General features: G+C 37.5%; 1 protein-coding gene across 4 annotated transcripts in view; it reads left to right on the top strand.

Annotated features, from left to right (window-relative positions):
- Window positions 1-17556, top strand: part of INPP5B (inositol polyphosphate-5-phosphatase B) — a 134236-nt gene that overhangs the window by 65324 nt on the left and 51356 nt on the right. For 3 of the 4 annotated variants that reach the window (XM_075195402.1, XM_075195401.1, XM_075195404.1), the window contains one exon: window positions 4682-4840. In XM_075195402.1, the coding sequence (XP_075051503.1) occupies window positions 4682-4840 (159 nt within the window). Of the gene's footprint in view, window positions 1-4681; window positions 4841-6972; window positions 7059-17556 lie in introns of those variants that run through there. The other variant, XM_075195405.1, reaches the window with a different exon arrangement.

The raw sequence follows: 17556 nt of genomic DNA, 5'->3' as shown, positions 1-17556 counted from the left end.
CCAATCCCTGTGGAGAGTCCATCCAACAGTGGGATGTCTAATCGTGAGCATTCTGTTAGTGTACCCATAAAGAAGGGCCCTTTCAGCAGTCCTGCTGATGTGTGACTGAACAGCCCGAGTGTAGCCGGTGATACACAAATTGAGGATGCCACTTTGGAATTAGAAGAGGATGAGGGGGAGATTTGTGTAGGCGACGAGGGCGCTAATGATGATGTGGATGATTAGGATGCAGTCAGATATCAAACTGCCTTGGTCCATTTATATTTTATATTGTTCAGTCTATCCAGGCTGCTTTTTTTCTATTTTACTCCTAGTGGAGAGGGGATCTGATGCAGACAGATACCAAACTACCTTGGTCCATTTATTTTTTATATTGTTCAGTCTATCCAGGCTGCTTTTTTTCTATTCAACTACAAGTGGAGCAGCGGCGCACGGAGGATTGTCGGGTCGGGGGGGGGGTTTCCCCACGCCGACCCAAAAAAAAAAAAAAAAACCTGAGAGAGAGCTGCTGCAGCAGCTCCGTTTCGCCAGCGCTGTCCTATACAGCAGCCGCGGCGCTGTCTAAGAAGCGGCTGTGCTGTATACAATGCAGCACCGCCGCGGACGCTTCTTTGACAGCGCCGCGGCTGCTGTATAGGACAGTGGCCACTTAGTTAGCGCAGGGGGGGGGTTTCTAGAGACTCAGAAACTCCCCCTGCGTGCGCCACTGTGGAGGGCGGTGGGGGCTATAGAGACAGAAACCAAACTGCCTTTGTCCATTTCTTTAGATATTTAACTATAAGTGTTGGGTGTAATATACACCCAAAGAAGATGGCTGCATTGCCAATATGCATAGCTGGAGAGGAAGACAATCTGGTTTGTGTGTAGAATTAATGAAGGCCTACCTACCAGGAATTAAACTGTTTTTTGGATAATTTATTAGCTTTACAATTACAATAACAAAATCAAACAAAACCAAAACCCGCAATGGCGGTTTTGAAAAAACAAAAACAAAACCAAAACTCGACTGTAATCCAGATCCAAAACCGAATACAAAACCAAAACACGGGGGTCAGTGACCATCTCTACTAATTAAAGTAAAGGCACTGTTTGTGTCATATCAATCCCACTCATTTACACACTCTTCTACATGATTATAGCAATATGATTCAGTCACACTGTCTGGCTCGAAGAACCCAACAGGGCAGAGACTATGTGAATGCATTCTGTTACATCAAAAGGGTAGAATATCCTGATCAGGAGATCTGTGTGCGGTCACTAGTTTCCACCACTAATCCAGATATTATCAACATAATCAAAATAAAGTTTCAAATGTTCAGAGTTATTACAATGCATTGCAAATCGCATGAATATTAATTAAAATATAACAAGATTTGTGCATGTTCATAGGAGTTTTCCCCTCATTTTCTATACCTGCACCTGACATGTTCTAAAAAAAAAAGCTCATAAGCATTTATGCAGGTTTTTTCTGTTTGTTTTTTTAGGATTTTATTCAAGTTAATGAAGTTAATTTTACAGTAATAGGTGCATTATTCCTTGTAATATATAAAAAGGACAGAAAAACAGTGTCATAGGTCAGTATTCACATAGTATAGAAAAATGAACAAATTAAATAGATAAAAAAACCTGTTTTAAATATAAACAATTTTATTAGTCCACTATAGCAAAAAAATACAAGAACAATATATTGTGATAAAGTACGGCAAACACCACAATCTTGCTGTTTATTTGGGAAGTGTCAGGATAGCATAAACAGCAATTTTCATCACGATTTCTCCTGCAACCCTATGTCTGGCTAAACAGTAGTTTCCTCACTACTATAGCCGGCCACTAACTGGCATCGGTGGCCCTGCCCACAAATTCAAACACTGTTTTTATCTTCCACCCTAGCACTGCAAACAAATCACTACATCCATGTGGTACATCTGTGTGTCTGTGTGTGTGAGCTAGAAGTACCCAGAGGGAATTTAACCCTGTCTGCAGCCTCCTCATGCAGACAAGCTGTTTTTTTTTTTACCTGTTTCCCTATAAGAGAGATGTGGCAAATTAGCCTCTTTGCCACAATATATAGAAGTTTATCTGCAGCATACATATATAAAAACATTCCAATATGCAAAGAAGCATAAAAGAGATATAAAAGTTGACTCTATGACACGATGGTCTCAAGCATTCAAATTGAAATCAGATACACCAATTATAAGCAATGACCTCAGAACTCACTGTTTATACATTGTCGTGAACAGAGAGAACTTACAGTTATGTATAAGGGTTAACCTATCACATAATTGTGAGGGATAAGGCCTAAAATCATAACTGCAGTGTAAATATGTTATATCACATGAATCCATTGATAAATTGAGCTATTAAAGTATAAAATGTGAAGACAGAAAGTCTGATTTGATGGCTTTGCACACTCCAGTGTGAGAAGATAGGAGTGTCACCTGTGGCAGCTTCAAAGAGCCCTTGCCGTGAGATATAGCATGGCCTGAGATGGAGTTTGGCACCTGAATAGACTTTTAGGAACTGCTTAGCATGGTGCCTGGATCACAGAGCCCATCTGCTAACTTGGCTATACTTTATATAGACAAATAGAATTCAGTTTTAAAATATGCCACTTAAAATCAAAAAATGTAGTGATCAATAACATATTCCCCCTTAGCAGGATGAAGGGCAACTCATATGTCAAATTCAGAATTGTGCCCCACAGGGAAGTTAAGGAAATGAGTATAAGATCTTCAATTACACTGTATCTGAGAGTGTTTGATATCAAAAGATGGACCAGTTCATAAGGGATTTATTAATGATAAAATTGGATCTGTGTGATGCTCCACGGAAAAGTTAGGTCACATAGTAGAATTGGTTAGTAAATCAGGCAACATGCAAATGGTGATTGAAAAAAGTGTCACAGGCCACAACCCCTTGGGGGTAGGAAGAGGTGTGGAAGTGTCTCTAAAAGGCTGAGACCAGTTACAGCAAATTGTCAGACTTTGGGAAATCAATTCACATTGATAAGCTGTCCATCTTCCAAGCCAATTTCCCTTGGCCAGAATATACCACTTTGATGCAAGCGGTTGTAATCATTAAAACGGTGACTGGATCGCCGATACCAGATACGTCGACAGGAATACACCAAAAGTGTATTACCCAGCCCACTGGTAGTACTGACAGCTGGAAACAGTGACCGGAAACCATGATGACGAATGAAGAAGCCGGCAGGTAACAATGACGTCACTTTCAAGCTGCACATTATGTTTGCTGTTTTTAACCTGCTATTTTAAGGAGCTGCTGCCTGTACAATGTTATTTAGAAAGCCTAATACATTGTACAGGTGGCACTTTCTTAAAATAGCACATAAGAACAGCAAACATAATGTGCAGCTTGAAAGTGACATCATCGTTACCTGCCCGCTTCTTCATTCGTAGTCAGGGTGGGTTTCCGGTCACTGTTTCCAGCTGTCAGTATTACCAGCGTGCCGTGGAATACACCTTCGGTCATCGAGCCGGTCATCGTAAAAAGGTACCCCACCCAATGTAAGTTATACTCTGAATCTAATCCTTTTTATTTTAAATTGTTTTGCTTGTGTATGTTATGTCAATCTATTAATTGTTTATGAATTATTTTTTATATCTGAATACCCTGTAATTTTGTATATTAAATCTATATTTTAAAATGTTGCGTCCTTGATACTCTAACGAATCCATTAGCCTGTTAACAAGAAATAGCTCGACCAAGTTAACCCTTTGAATGCCCCTGTGTGATTTTTGATACATTTGATTAACAAGCTTAGTGTGTGCTTGCATTTACATTTGTGTAACAGTCTGGAGGTGTGAAGAGTTAACTCTTTGTTTGCTGGTGTGGGTTTTGCTAGTCTGTGAGCAGCTAGAAGCCTTGTGTGCCAGTGTGGGACAGTATATTGGGTTCCTATTGCCCGTATTCAATAGGTGGTGGCAAACCTGAAGTGTGTGGGGGTGTGAGCGCTGTTTGGGGGCGATATAGTAGGTCTATAACCTGTGTGATTTGTAGAGAGAGACTGCAGGCTGTAATTGTGTGTGACCTCATACAGCAAACACCCAAAGTCATGGCAGCTGGGAGCGTGTTCGTGACATATATGTATTCTTTACAGGTGTTTATACATACTAGCATCACATGTATTATCCATATATTAACATCACTTGTGTATTATAAGTAAACCAGTCAATCAAATTATTTATCCAGGCAAAATCGGCATGCTCATTTACAAGGTGGCCCTGCATTACCTCAAGTAACGATACATTTGTTTGACGACAATTATATAGTACATACAACTATACAATAGTACAGATAATTCTGCAATAGGAAAAATAAAAATACATTTGGGTTCAGGTAAATGATAGTCGGCAGGATATACATAACAATGGGGTAGAAAGTCATTAAGATTTATACCTAATACAGGAACATACATGGTTTTGTATAATGGTGACATGAAATTAAAAGCAACATGACTCTTGTAATGACAAATGAGCTATAGCACCTATAGTATACTGCTAGTGATTAATGGTTTACAGTATTTATGTTAATATTATATGTAAATAATGTCTTGAAGTTTGAGAAAAAAGTGCATTGATGTATCATGTATAATTATCTTATTCATTTGTATTACTTGTCCTATTTCAAGCAATTAATTTATGTTTATCTTGTGTAGGAGTACTTCTTGGACTCCCCTCCCCACAGTTTCGGTGGTTGCACAAGTATTGGCAGAGAAGCCTACCAAATCTTAACAGCTTCTTCTTAAGCAGTGTGACAAAGTCAGAGGATCCTGAACAAAACCACATCTCCATAGGTCATAGGGAGTCTGAAATAGGTATGTTGTAGTATGGAACTATTAACTTGGCAGCAGTAGTATATGAAACCACGAATGCAGAACAGTAGTGGCTCCATTAGTGAATTGCTAATACCCTGAGCTCTGCGCTATACGCAAGCCATAACTTCACACCCACCTCCTATTTACCATGTCACTGCCACACTTGTATAACCTTTACAAACATTATGGGCCTTTTTACATTGCTCTAATTTAAAGTTCATTACAGTACACAGCAAAACGTAACCTCCATATTTACGTAATCAGTTCCATGGAAAATGTTCCCAAAAGAATATACTTACACTTCTGGGAGTAAGTTATTCCTTTGCACAGTATTTCCATTTATCCCTATTATGATGTGCCACCACATGGCTCTACTAATGGGACACCCATATTTCCTGAGAATGTGTGCATTTTATCAAGCATGCTCCAGATTTTTGGAAGGATAGCAGAGAGAATACAAGTTATTCCACTGCACTGATTTATTCAGTTGTACTGTTGACATCCCTGAAGGAATAGATGTCTATTTTCTTACTTTCCTGGGATAGTCCCTAGTTAAAAAGACTGACCTTAGGTAGTAGTTGGTGTTTTTTGGGTAAAATCATAAAAACAGCAATAAAATAATACTTTTACACAGATGTTGGCACTCTCTATTTAAATGATCAAACTCCACTGTAGTCAACAAGGCTGGGGCAGTCCTTAAAGGTGTATGTCACCATCACATATTAACAGTGTAATCTGAAATCATATGTGATCTCAGTGGAGAACTGATGCACATGTACAGTAAATATTTCACCATTCAGCTGAAGAGGGATTCAGATGAGCAAGAGTACAATGCTCAGGGTCTGTATTATCAATATTGCACAGCTCATGTTGTGAAGTGCACTTTAACAATGGCATAAATATGCCACACGTGACAAGAGAGTACCACTGAAAGTTACCATTTCTAGTGAGCAGTGTCATGTACATAACATGAGCCTAACAATTTGGTTGTCCATCTACTAAAATAGACGTGAATGTGATATTATGCCATATAAGACTGGATCAAACCTCAAAAATAAAGCAAAGGTTCAGATATCTAATCAGCAAAATAAAATTAACACAAGAACATGAGATGTACTTTTGAAAGCAATTGTGGTATTGGAATCTAAAATGCATGTCTCTGGATTTAGCTTTAGCAATTGAGAACCCCAATGTCAGACAGACATATACAATTGGAGTCTAGTAACTTAGGTTGGAGACTCATTAGTATCACTTTCTGACTTAAACACCCTCCAAACTGATCATGATGCCTTGTTAGGGTACATCGGTATAGTATTGTGGTGTACTAGAGTTGATGCACTGAAGTCAAAAGATATATCGTGGAATAACGAATTAATCCCACTGTCAGAAACTAATTAAACTGTAAAATCTCCAAGTTATTGTAAGGGATTCCCATATGAAAGTTGACAAATAGTGGTTACCAGGTAGGTAGCACCTTTCCTGTTGTTTTTTTCCTATTTGTTCATTATTTTGAATCTGCAATCTTTACAGTAAATGTGCAAACCTTACTTGTAATATCCTGTGCACTGATACATGAAACCAGTAAGATCTCTGCATTTTGGTAAAACAATACCTAGAGTTTGTATCTCTCTGTTTGGGGAGTATGCTTCACTGAAAGCAACAAAAGCATTTCTTTGGGATCTGGAAAGTGACAGAGGGTTTCTACAAGTGCAGCAGTTTTTGCGAAACCCCATATCATCTAACTACTCCTCATATCACATATAGACAAGACACACAAGACTGAACAGAGAATATCAGAATTCACTTACAACATACGTTTTATTATTGTTTACACATACAATTACTGGCGTGCTACTTCTTTTTGTGTCTGCTACACACAGCGGAATCTTATGACTGTTGACACAGAATGTATCATGTCAGTGGTGGCTGTTTCGCCAGGAAGTGTTACATGAGTGACTGTGTTCTTAGTACGGGGCTGCCCTGCCACATTATTGCTCATAGATCTTATTTTTGACACGTTCAGACTTGTGCGCTTCAAGCCTCTATTTTGGAGCTCAGTCCTGATTGGCTGCGGCTTTAATGGGCGTGGTATTGTTTGATGTGATTGGTGGCTTTTCGGGTTGCTGTGGTAGCGCTGTGTGACAGGCAGGGCTGACAGATAGACGGGCAGGAAGAGCCCCAGAGATGTCTGCTCCGGGGACAGAATACAGTGCTAGAGGTATGATGTGTGTATGAGCTGGGGAGATTGTATCTAATGGAGAATGTCTATACAATTGTATAACAACAATGTATAATCGTGTTTGTATAGACAATGCAGCCTTTATGAATTAAATTGTGTGTGCAGGTGTGTAAGTAGCATATAGACGTTACATTTGCAAGTTGCATGCCCTCCTCGACCTGCAGGAAGATTATTCACAGTGCTGGCTGGGTGCAATAATCTTCTCTGTAATAATCTGTGGATGTATCGGTGCTTATAGGCATTGCTACTTTCTCTCCGAAGGTCACCTTGTATTTCTTTACAGGTGTTTTGTGTAGTTTTAGGCACTTTTCAAGTTGTATGTGTAATAACGCCTAGATTGTTACTATAGATTACAATATAGACTGTTAGTTTTGTTTACACTGTTTTTGGCAATTATCGTTTTGTCTGTGTGTGTGTAATCTATGTATTCATGATTTACAGCATCTTTTTATGTCTCAGGACATACATACATTGGGGTCATGATAGAAATACTTATAGGTTTTGTGTTTGTTTTTTTTATGTTGGTTTATTGTCTTTTAACCTGGCTATTAGATACCTGCCAAGACTCAAGTGTTGTGTACAACAGTTGCTTATGTGCAAACTCACAATGCACATCATTGATACATTATCCTGCTTGAAAGAGTGGGTGTGGAATTAAAAGCAAATTGAAAGTAACAATATTTTAACCATTGCAGTATTATTTTTTCAAATGACACACGAGACTTATGACTTACATTAGGTTAATTGTTTTATACCTACATTAGGTAATTAAAACCTAAGGTTTTTGTCAAAAAGAACTAAACTAAATTTATACAACATTTGTTGCTAATAATGTCTGACATATAAATAAAAAATCATTGTTTGTTAGTAGTTTTTAACTTGATCATCGAGACTACTAGCGACATAATTTAAATGCTACAATCTCACTAAAATGTCTTTTTCAAATTGCATAATAGGCAGGCATGTAATGCATTTCTGTTTTTTACAAATACACAATTTTGACTTCCTCACTTATAAATAAGAGCACACCCTTTTTTTTTTTTTTTTACTACACTTGTAGTAAAAACATTCTACACAACCTCTTGCTTGTTTACTGTGTGTACATATTGTGAAAGAGTAAAATTAAATAAAAAAGAAATACATTAAAATATAGACTTACACCTGGTTTGTTAGGAAAGGAAAAGCATATGTGGCGGCACATGAAACCAAAGAACCCCCACATGAATGCACCATCTCCATCCTTTGCGTGTCATTTAAATATCTAATCCTGCAAAACAAAATCATTGTTGCATATTGCTATTGAATTAGGTGCTCTTGTGTACATCTAATTGTCAAACCACCCGAACTGCCCTGTTTCCTCAATGAGAACATGCACAATTTTGCACTGACTTCCATTTTTAGTGCAAACTACATGCATAAAATCAAGCACTGTCCTTAAAAATAAGCACACGTGGCTTTTGTGCTGTTGAGTCTATTTTTTTTTCTTAAGCAGGAACAGTGATTTAATAAAAGTATCTGGGTTCATTTTTGCAACCATTGCAGGATTTTCTTATGTGTGCTTTAGGGGGATGTCAATGCTACAAGCATGTTTCAGAAAACAAAGCAGGGAAAATTATAATGTCAGTATTTCATAGTAACATAGTTGATGAGGTTGAAAAAAAGACACCAGTCCTTCAAGTTCAACTTATTTTGGATCTCCTGCGATCCTGCACTTAGATTTGGAATTGATGCAGAGTAAGCAACCACCAATCTGTTTCAATTGTGAAAATCCCCCCAGACCCAATATTGCAGTCCTATTTTTACCCTATATCCACTACTATCCTTCATTTTAATTAATGGTCCTGGATACACTTTTCCGCTAAAAATTTGTCTAACCCTTTTTGTTAAACATATCTATTTAATCTGCCATCGCAACCTTCACTGGCAATGAATTCCATATCTTGACTGCCCTTACTGTAAAGAACCCCTTCCTTTGCTGGTTGTGAAATTTCCTCTCCTCTAACCTTAGGGGGTGACCGCGTGTCCTGTATATAATCCTTGGGGTAAAAAGTTCCCATGAAAGTTCTCTCTATTGAACCTTTATGTATTTGTACATAGTAATCATATCTCCCCTTAGACGCCTCTTTTCTAAAGTAAACATTCCTAAACATGGCTAACCTTTCCTCATAACTTAATGACTCCATACCCTTTATCAATTTTGTCACCCTTCTCTGAACCCTTTCTAGTTCCAAATTATCTTTTTTATAGAGTGGTGCCCAGAACTGTACTGCATATTCAAGATGAGGTCTTACCAACGATTTATACAATAGCAAAATTACACTGTCTTCCCTTGCATCTATGCCTCTTTTTATGCATGCCAATACTTTATTTGCCCTTGCTGCTGCTGCTTGACATTGAGTACTATTGCTAAGTCTACTGTCTTCGAGCACTCCCAAATCCTTTTCCATTACAGATACTCCTAAATTAATTCCATTTATAGTAATGTAATTTCAAATATTTTTCGGTAGCCTATCTTGACAATTGGATCTTTTATATATACACCTATCTGCCACAACATTAAAACCACCTGCCTAATATTGTGCAGGTCCCCCTCATGCTGCCAAAACAGCTTTGACCCATCGGGACATGGACTCCTTTATGTCCTGTAAGTTGTGCTGTGGGGCCTCCATAGCTCCAGCAATTTCCACAGATGCTCAAATGGATAGATATCTGGGGAATTTGGAGGCCAAGTTCCTCTGCAATTAGGGAATATCGTTGCCATGAAATTGTGTACTTGGTCTGCATCAATGTTTAGGTAGGTCGCACGTGTCAAAGTAACATTCACATGAATGCCAGGGCCCAAGGTTTCCCAGCAGAACATTGCCCAGAGCATCTCACTGCTTCCCCCAGCTTGTCTTCTTCCTATAAGTACATCCTGGTGTCATCCCTACTTCAGGTAAATAACGCACATGCAAAATAAAACATGATTCATCTGACCAAGCCACCTTTGTCCAGTTCAGATGCTCATGTGCCTATTGCTGGCGCTTTCAGTGGTGGACAAGGGTCAGCATGGGCAGTCTGACTGGTTTGCGGCTACGCAGTTCCATACGCATCAAGTTGCAATGCACTGTGTGTTCTTACACCTTTTTTTCATAGCCAGCATTAACTTTTTCAGCAATTTGTGCTACAGTAGCTCTTCTGTGGGATTGGACAAGACGGACTAGCCTTCGCATCAATGAGCCCTGGGCACCCATGAACCTGTTGCTGGTTCACCGGTTGCCCTTCTTTGGATCACCTTTGTTAGGTACTAGCCATTGCACTGCATACCGTGAACACACCAAAAGACCATTTTGGAGATGCTCTGACCCAGTCATCTAGTCATCATATTTTGGTGCTTGTCAAAGTAGCTCATATCTTTATGCTTGCCCATTTTTTCTGCTTCCAACATATCAAACTTCAGGAACTGACTGATCACTTTCTGCTTAATATATCCTAACCCTTGATAGGTGCCATTGTAACATGAAAATCAATGTTATTCACTTCACTTGTTACTGGGTTTAATGTTGGGGCTGATTGGTGTATATATACTGCAATTGTTTTTCCTTGGGCTCTGTTGCGACATCATTAACGTCACACAATATTTTTTGTGTTGCCTCCAAAAACAGCATCGGCGAGCTACCCACTCACTTTATGTACGTTTTTGTTTTTTTTGTTGATTTGTTTTCCTTTCTGGGATATTATAAACTTTGCTTTGACTTGTTTGCTTGCCAAGATAAAGTTTGAGGATTTCATATGCCAAACCTGATGGTCTATAATAAAATAAATACTTGATTCATTAAACTAATGCAGTCTTTGTCATATATGACAAAAGTAGTCTGTAACACTTCAAATAACCATGCCAAGTTCAAATGGTCTTTATAGTATGATATACATTGAATTATCATGGAACCTGCTTTAATTAGTAACCTGTTCTGAAGTTTGTTTAGTTTTTGCATGTGATGTGTCTTTAGTATGGTTTGGCCATTTTATTGCTAGTGTGCACAAAATGCTTATATGAATACATTTTACACCTTTTGTAAACGTGTTATTTCCATAATAGTTGTACTTCTACTTTTCAGCTTGAAAGAAAATGTGCGTAGTGTACTTTGTTTGTCCTCTATTTCTGTTTCCATGCATTTGTTTGCAAAAGTCTAATATTTCAGAGATTAAATGATCCATATAGCATTTGTAAACATGCAGCTTCATGTGTACAAATGTTGCTTTCCAGCTTTTGTAGAAGTATGGATTACAGTAGATGTAGACAGCCTTTGGCTCTCAAGCTGTAGTGGAACTTTGTCCCAGCATGCACTACTACATTACGCTTTAAAGAATGTTTGGTGTGTTTGAAGGCCTTGACACAGGAGATTTTAGCAGTCTGGCATTCAGAACAATGTATACTGACTAAACCCGGCCAGCTACATGTACTATCCAGTTTTGATTTTCACAACTAATTGCACAGGTAAAGCCAAACCATCATAGCTGATGGGTGTCCTAGGTATAAGTAGAGGTTTTGGTAAACACAAGTAAAATTATGCATAAACTGTCAGATAAGAGCATGTTTGTTATGTTATCCATCTCCTGTTAAACTTTTGTCCTGGACTAATTTTGGGAATCTGTGCAAACCCATTTATTTGCATGTTCAACCTGTGCATTTAGGTTCCATCATACATCATCATCCAGTATGATGGTGAGCTTGTGCATCCATGCAGATTCCCCATGATACTGTCACATTTGACTTTGGAGCACTACAATTCCAATCACGTTAACAGAATGTGGTGATGATGCACTTTTTGCCTTTTGAATACTCCTTTTAAATAAATGTTAACTTCCAAAAGCTAGAAAGTAAGAATAAATTATAAGCATTCCCTTTAACAAGCAAACAGTAAAAATGATTGTGGTGATGTTTAATACTGAAAAACATCAACACTTCCAGAGACAAAGCCTTCAAATCTTGAACTCTTCCTATGTTAGAAGAACCAAGCTGGCACTCTCTCAGCTTGCTCCACTCAGAGCTACCTGTAGCCCTCCCATGTCCTGGACATAAAATAATTTTCAATCACCGCCTTTAAGAGGGTTGCACCTTTTCTGTTTGTCTTGGTGACCAACTTTAACAAAGGTCTCCCATTTACTGTTAAATAAGGCGTCTGCCATGGTGGTGTTTATACCTTCTTACATATTCAAGGTTCAACTAATCACACGTTTCTCTTACAATACAATGAGCCAAGCCACCCTGGCATCCAGGAAGAAAACAACACCACTAGTACCAGTTTATAGCAGTTTCTCTTCTCTTCCTGAAGAAATAAGCTAAATACTTCCCAATCTACCAGCTAGAGTCTGATCCACATTCTTCCTTCTGCTATAGTGGGACAGTGATGGGCATGATCACTTGTGCACAGAAGTCCTCTATGTAAACTTTTCACTTGTGCCATAGTTTGGCAGTCATTAAGTGTTTAAAGCAGAGAAAGCTTTTTGAATTTTCTATGGAGAAATTCAGAGCCATGATGAAAGAGATGGTTATCTTCTATGCATATTGTGCTTTTTAACCAGATTATGACAGGTGTCTGTTTGAAGCCAGTTACAAATAGGTTTAGGTGAGCCATATTATTTATGGGAATGTGTGACTAGGTTAGGTAGGTGTAATATAACATTGTTTTAGTTATGTGAAGTGAATATATTGGCTAAGTAATAAGATTTCTTGGGAGTATTCGAACAGCCAATAAGACTGCAAAATATGTCTACAGATATTACATTCTTTTCCTGAAACACTTTATTCTGGTGTCCTTCTCCCTCCACACCTCCACCTTAGAGGTCATTTTATCAACTCATCCAATTTTCAATTACTCTTTTTACTTTACATGTCCCAATTTTGATTTCACTCTGTATACTTAGTGGGCCATCAAAGCTACAAATCTTTAATTGTTTTAATATTCAGTAGTTTTCGATTTATAGGAAATCCACAGTTTTCGGTGTGCATGAATCTACAAAAATATGCTTTTCTCAGGTTAGGCTATTTCAATGAAAAAAAAACACATTTTGTTGAGGATATAACGGGCTTTAATTTTGAAATATATACCACATGACTAGGGTTGAGGAAGTTACCATTTCACGGTTGCAAACTCAAATTTGAAAATCTAATTTCCATATATACATATGTCTTAAGATTAAAAAGTTAAAAAAAAAATTATGTTTATTCTTTTGGTATTTTAAGATTGCCCATACCAAATTTAAATCTGGGACTTTATATATATATATATATATATATATATAATGTTTTGTTTAATTACACAATTGGAAAATGTAGATGACACAGAAGCTTTGTGTCTTCTACATCATTTCCACTTTAACAGTGTCATTCACGTTTACACCTTTATTGACAAAAACACATGCAACAAACCAGGATGTTACTGTAGCATTTAAGCAGAGTTTGTTTCACTGGGGGGGAACAAGTTTAGAAATGGGCCAAGCTGAGCATGCTCACAATCAAAACTTTAGATCATTCATAACACAAAAGTTAACGAATGCAGCAGAAATAGCAACAAACATGTTTGAAACACATCTCCTAAATGAAGTGAATTCCATACATCTGAGTTGTTTCCCTTTGAGATTACATCTTGTATTGGTAGCATTTTTCTAGTTCATAGCAGGTACAATTGATTTTATGTGATTCAGAGTGGTTCATAGTAAATTTCTTAAGTAACGAGTATTCTGTACAGCATTGTGTAATCTGACATGGCTAGTGATGTTACAGCTAACATGATGTAAAGTGCTTTGCCATATGAGCTTTGTGTCTTATGTAGGCACCTGCTTTTTTTCTTCTCTCTTTTTTGTTTTTTTTGTGGCGTATAAACTCACTGGTGTTTGTAATAGTCCATCAGACTTCACTTTTTAAAGGTTGACTAAGTTCTCAAAATTGTTTTGTTTTATTGTTGTTTCCAAAGCCTGTTCGGAAGGGGGGGGGGGGCTTCCCTTCTCTGGTTACAGCTCACTAAACATGTCTTGTTGACATTTTTCTTTATATGAATAATTTTCTTTGCAACTGATCACCCTCTTATCAGGCACATCATTACCACTCAGGAGTATGATACACATATATACACTTTTATAGTCTATGTGCAGTGTTTGTATGTATGTATATAATAAACAAAACATGTAATACCTTATACAGACATTGAAAATAATAGGTGATACAAATGTGTCAGGAAGGCAAATGAATTTTTAAATATTGGTTTTTTGTTTAACTCTTTAATAACCTGCATCCTGTTTCTGGTTGTGTACGCCTTTTCTAGACCATAACCTGTAACAAAGGCTATGTTAGAGGTTTTGCTGACCACAAATGCTGTGATGTTGCAGCAGATATTGGCTAATATTGCAGTGTTTGTGGCCCAATCATAATCTGATCGCAATCAAATAGTCATCTGGCTTGTTGCTAGATCTATTTTGAAAATGAAAGCAGATCAATGCTATTGGGCTGTTTGTGTGGCAGTTTTTCTAGATTATATCTATATTATTCACACTGTTGTATATAATTCTAAACAATGAAGGTAAAAGGCAGTTAAGATTTACAGATGTACAGTAAGCATGACATCAAGCTCCATGACGGTAGGCTATTGAGCAGCATCACAGCTGCATAGTTAAGGTCATTTACAAGAAAAGAACACACTTTTTTGCAGCACTTCTGTTCTCCACAGATCATGTGAGATACCAGAAATTGTAATTCTGCCTTCAGAGTCTACCAATAGAAACCTTACACTGTCCTTATCTGATGCAATCACTTTACCTCATGGAACACACTTATGTTTGACACTTATTTTTATGTGATAGATATTAGTTAGCTGACCAGAATGGTTGTCACGTATTTTGTGCCTCTGTAAAGGAAGAATACTTATGATTTTAAGTCACAGTATTTAAGCTTTCAATTACCTGCTGTCTGCAGGTAATTATGTTTACCTCTGCTCTGCGAGGTAAACAGAATTCATTTTCTTGAATCCCCAAATGTACATTTTCACGTATGAAGATTAATAAAGGAGCCATTAGTATGAAGTGTCTTAATAGAGTGTTGTGCTACCTCATAAGAACTACTTACATGTGCCTTTTACCTGGATGTGACACCATTCTTACACAAGAAATTCTAGATGTTTGGTTTTCTTTTTAGTAATGGTGGTGGGAATACTGTATCAGACATCACTCGCTGGTGGCCTTGTTGGTAACGCCTTTCCCCAGACTTCCATGATAACTTTACTTTCGCTGTTTCTAATGAAGCATCAGGAAGATGATCAGTCTTCATAAAATGTGCCCAAACAAGCACTAAGCCACTAGGTATCTTCATGTTTTATTCAAGACAAAGTATTATGAAAAGTTAATTATGGAATTAAATTAGGAACCACTCCTATGTTGCAGCACAAATTACATTGGTGATAGAAACTTTTGGAACCCTTTAGAATTTGCTTAGTTTATGCAAAATGTGAACATAGATGTGTTCAGATGTTCACCTACGTCATAAAAACATATAAAGAGAACCCAATATGTCAAATAACAGACAAGCGGATATGCTTTACCACCAATGTTCCTCTGCAGCTTTGTTAAAAAGGTTTAATTAAGTATGTCCTCCCACTCCTTCAGCTATAGCCTCCTCATGACTCTTACACTGTCCACTGACTGTGCTGATTTAGGACAAAGGCTCAAATGGTAAAACCACATGCTTATTAGTGTTCTGGGACATTCCTGGTAATGTCTATTAAGAGCATCTATGTTACATATGAACTTGCACTACCCAGAGGGAGACGAGGTATAGACTCTCCTAAAGAATGAACTGTGATTTAAAGAGAAAACATCCCAGACAGATATTGCTAATTATAGACATGAAACATTTGTTTCACGTGTATTATTTAGATTTTTTTTTTTTTTTGGCAGGCCTTGATCTATATAAAAAAAAACGTTACCTGTTTAACTTGTATTTTATTGCCATTTAATCTGTAATGGCAAATATAATAGCTAGGTTTCAGGTCCCATACTCTAGTTGACCATAAATTAAGTTGCAAAGCAGAAAACAGATGTTCGGATAATACAGACAGCAATATGCAAATGAGATGCTGTTGAAACATTTCTTGAAATAGCATATATAATACAGGAAGTGCTCAGAAATTTCGTTAGAATTGTCCACATATATTCAGTGTGATACATTATTACATTTGGTTCTTCAGATTTCATTGTATGATAAATCATCAGAAACCATGATCATCAAACTTTTTCTTAAAGAAAAGAAAAAAACTTTCCTTTTTATTTTAATATACTGCTTTGTTGCTTTTCACTTATGTATTACACTATTTGACAGCTAGGGTACATTTGGTCTTCATTTTAAGTTTGTGTCCTTAATTTCCATTTTTTTTAGTTCCACCTAGAATTGGCAAAAGGTGTATTTTTTGTCTTCATAATATTTCATACACAAAACCGCATCCATATTTGTCCATGTGTGCCTTTCGTATTTGAGCAAACATTTTTCTTAATGGCAGCCAGTGCCATCTTGTTTTCATCTTATCAGTGTAAAATATTTGCAGCCTTTAAAAAAAAAGTGTGTCATCACTAAGCAGTAATGAAATGTATTTAGTGTAGCAAATATGCATTTTCCACTTTTGCATATAGCCCCCTTTGTTTCCCTGGATTTTGGCGTTGCCTGTATGTAAGGTGAGGTTGCTCTAGAAATATTGTCATAACACTAATTTTTGTTATGGAGATTGGTGTATATCTGGGCTATATTGTGTGAGATATATCTTGTTTCATTCTTTACTCCAGTTGTGTGTATTTCCTGGTCCTCTAAGTCGTCTTAAGAAGCTTGTGCTGATGATTTGTTTCTAGGGTGACTAAGTACACCTAATTAAGCTCTAGGGCAGGGGTCAGCAACTTTGGCTAAAATCTAGTGAGACCCAGGTGTGCCAGTTGTACATTCTGTCACACAGTAGCGCCCCCCCAATTCATATTATGCTAAATATAGCGCCCCCAATTCATATTATGCTACAAAGTAATTCCCCCAGTTCAATTTGAAATGTATGTAGGCAGTCGCACTACGGAACCTGGTAGGGGCTGTTGCACATGCCATCTTCTGCTGCTTTAGTTAGCAGCTCCAGCACCATATCAAAGTAATCAGTGTGGCACGTTTGGCACACGTGTTTGGGGTTGCCAATCGCTTCTCTAAGGCATTGCTGAGAGCCACCAAATATCCACTACAGTGCAAACAATCTAAGGAGATTCACACCATTTAATAATAATAAAATTACTAAGATGTAGCTCATTCTGGATATGTTTACCTATAGTTATTATGCAGAGAATCTAATTTGACATTTAAGTGAGAAACTGAGATTGTTTGTTTACCTTTGCAGTGATCATGCAATTCACCAAAAAGCAGTTTCAGATCAAAAGTGATACTTCGCTATCCATAGCCGTTGGGTGCTCCATTGCTTCTTAC

This window comes from Mixophyes fleayi, chromosome 2 (assembly GCF_038048845.1).
Source record: "Mixophyes fleayi isolate aMixFle1 chromosome 2, aMixFle1.hap1, whole genome shotgun sequence".
NCBI lineage: Eukaryota > Metazoa > Chordata > Amphibia > Anura > Limnodynastidae > Mixophyes > Mixophyes fleayi.
This window is presented reverse-complemented; position numbering and strand designations above follow the sequence as displayed.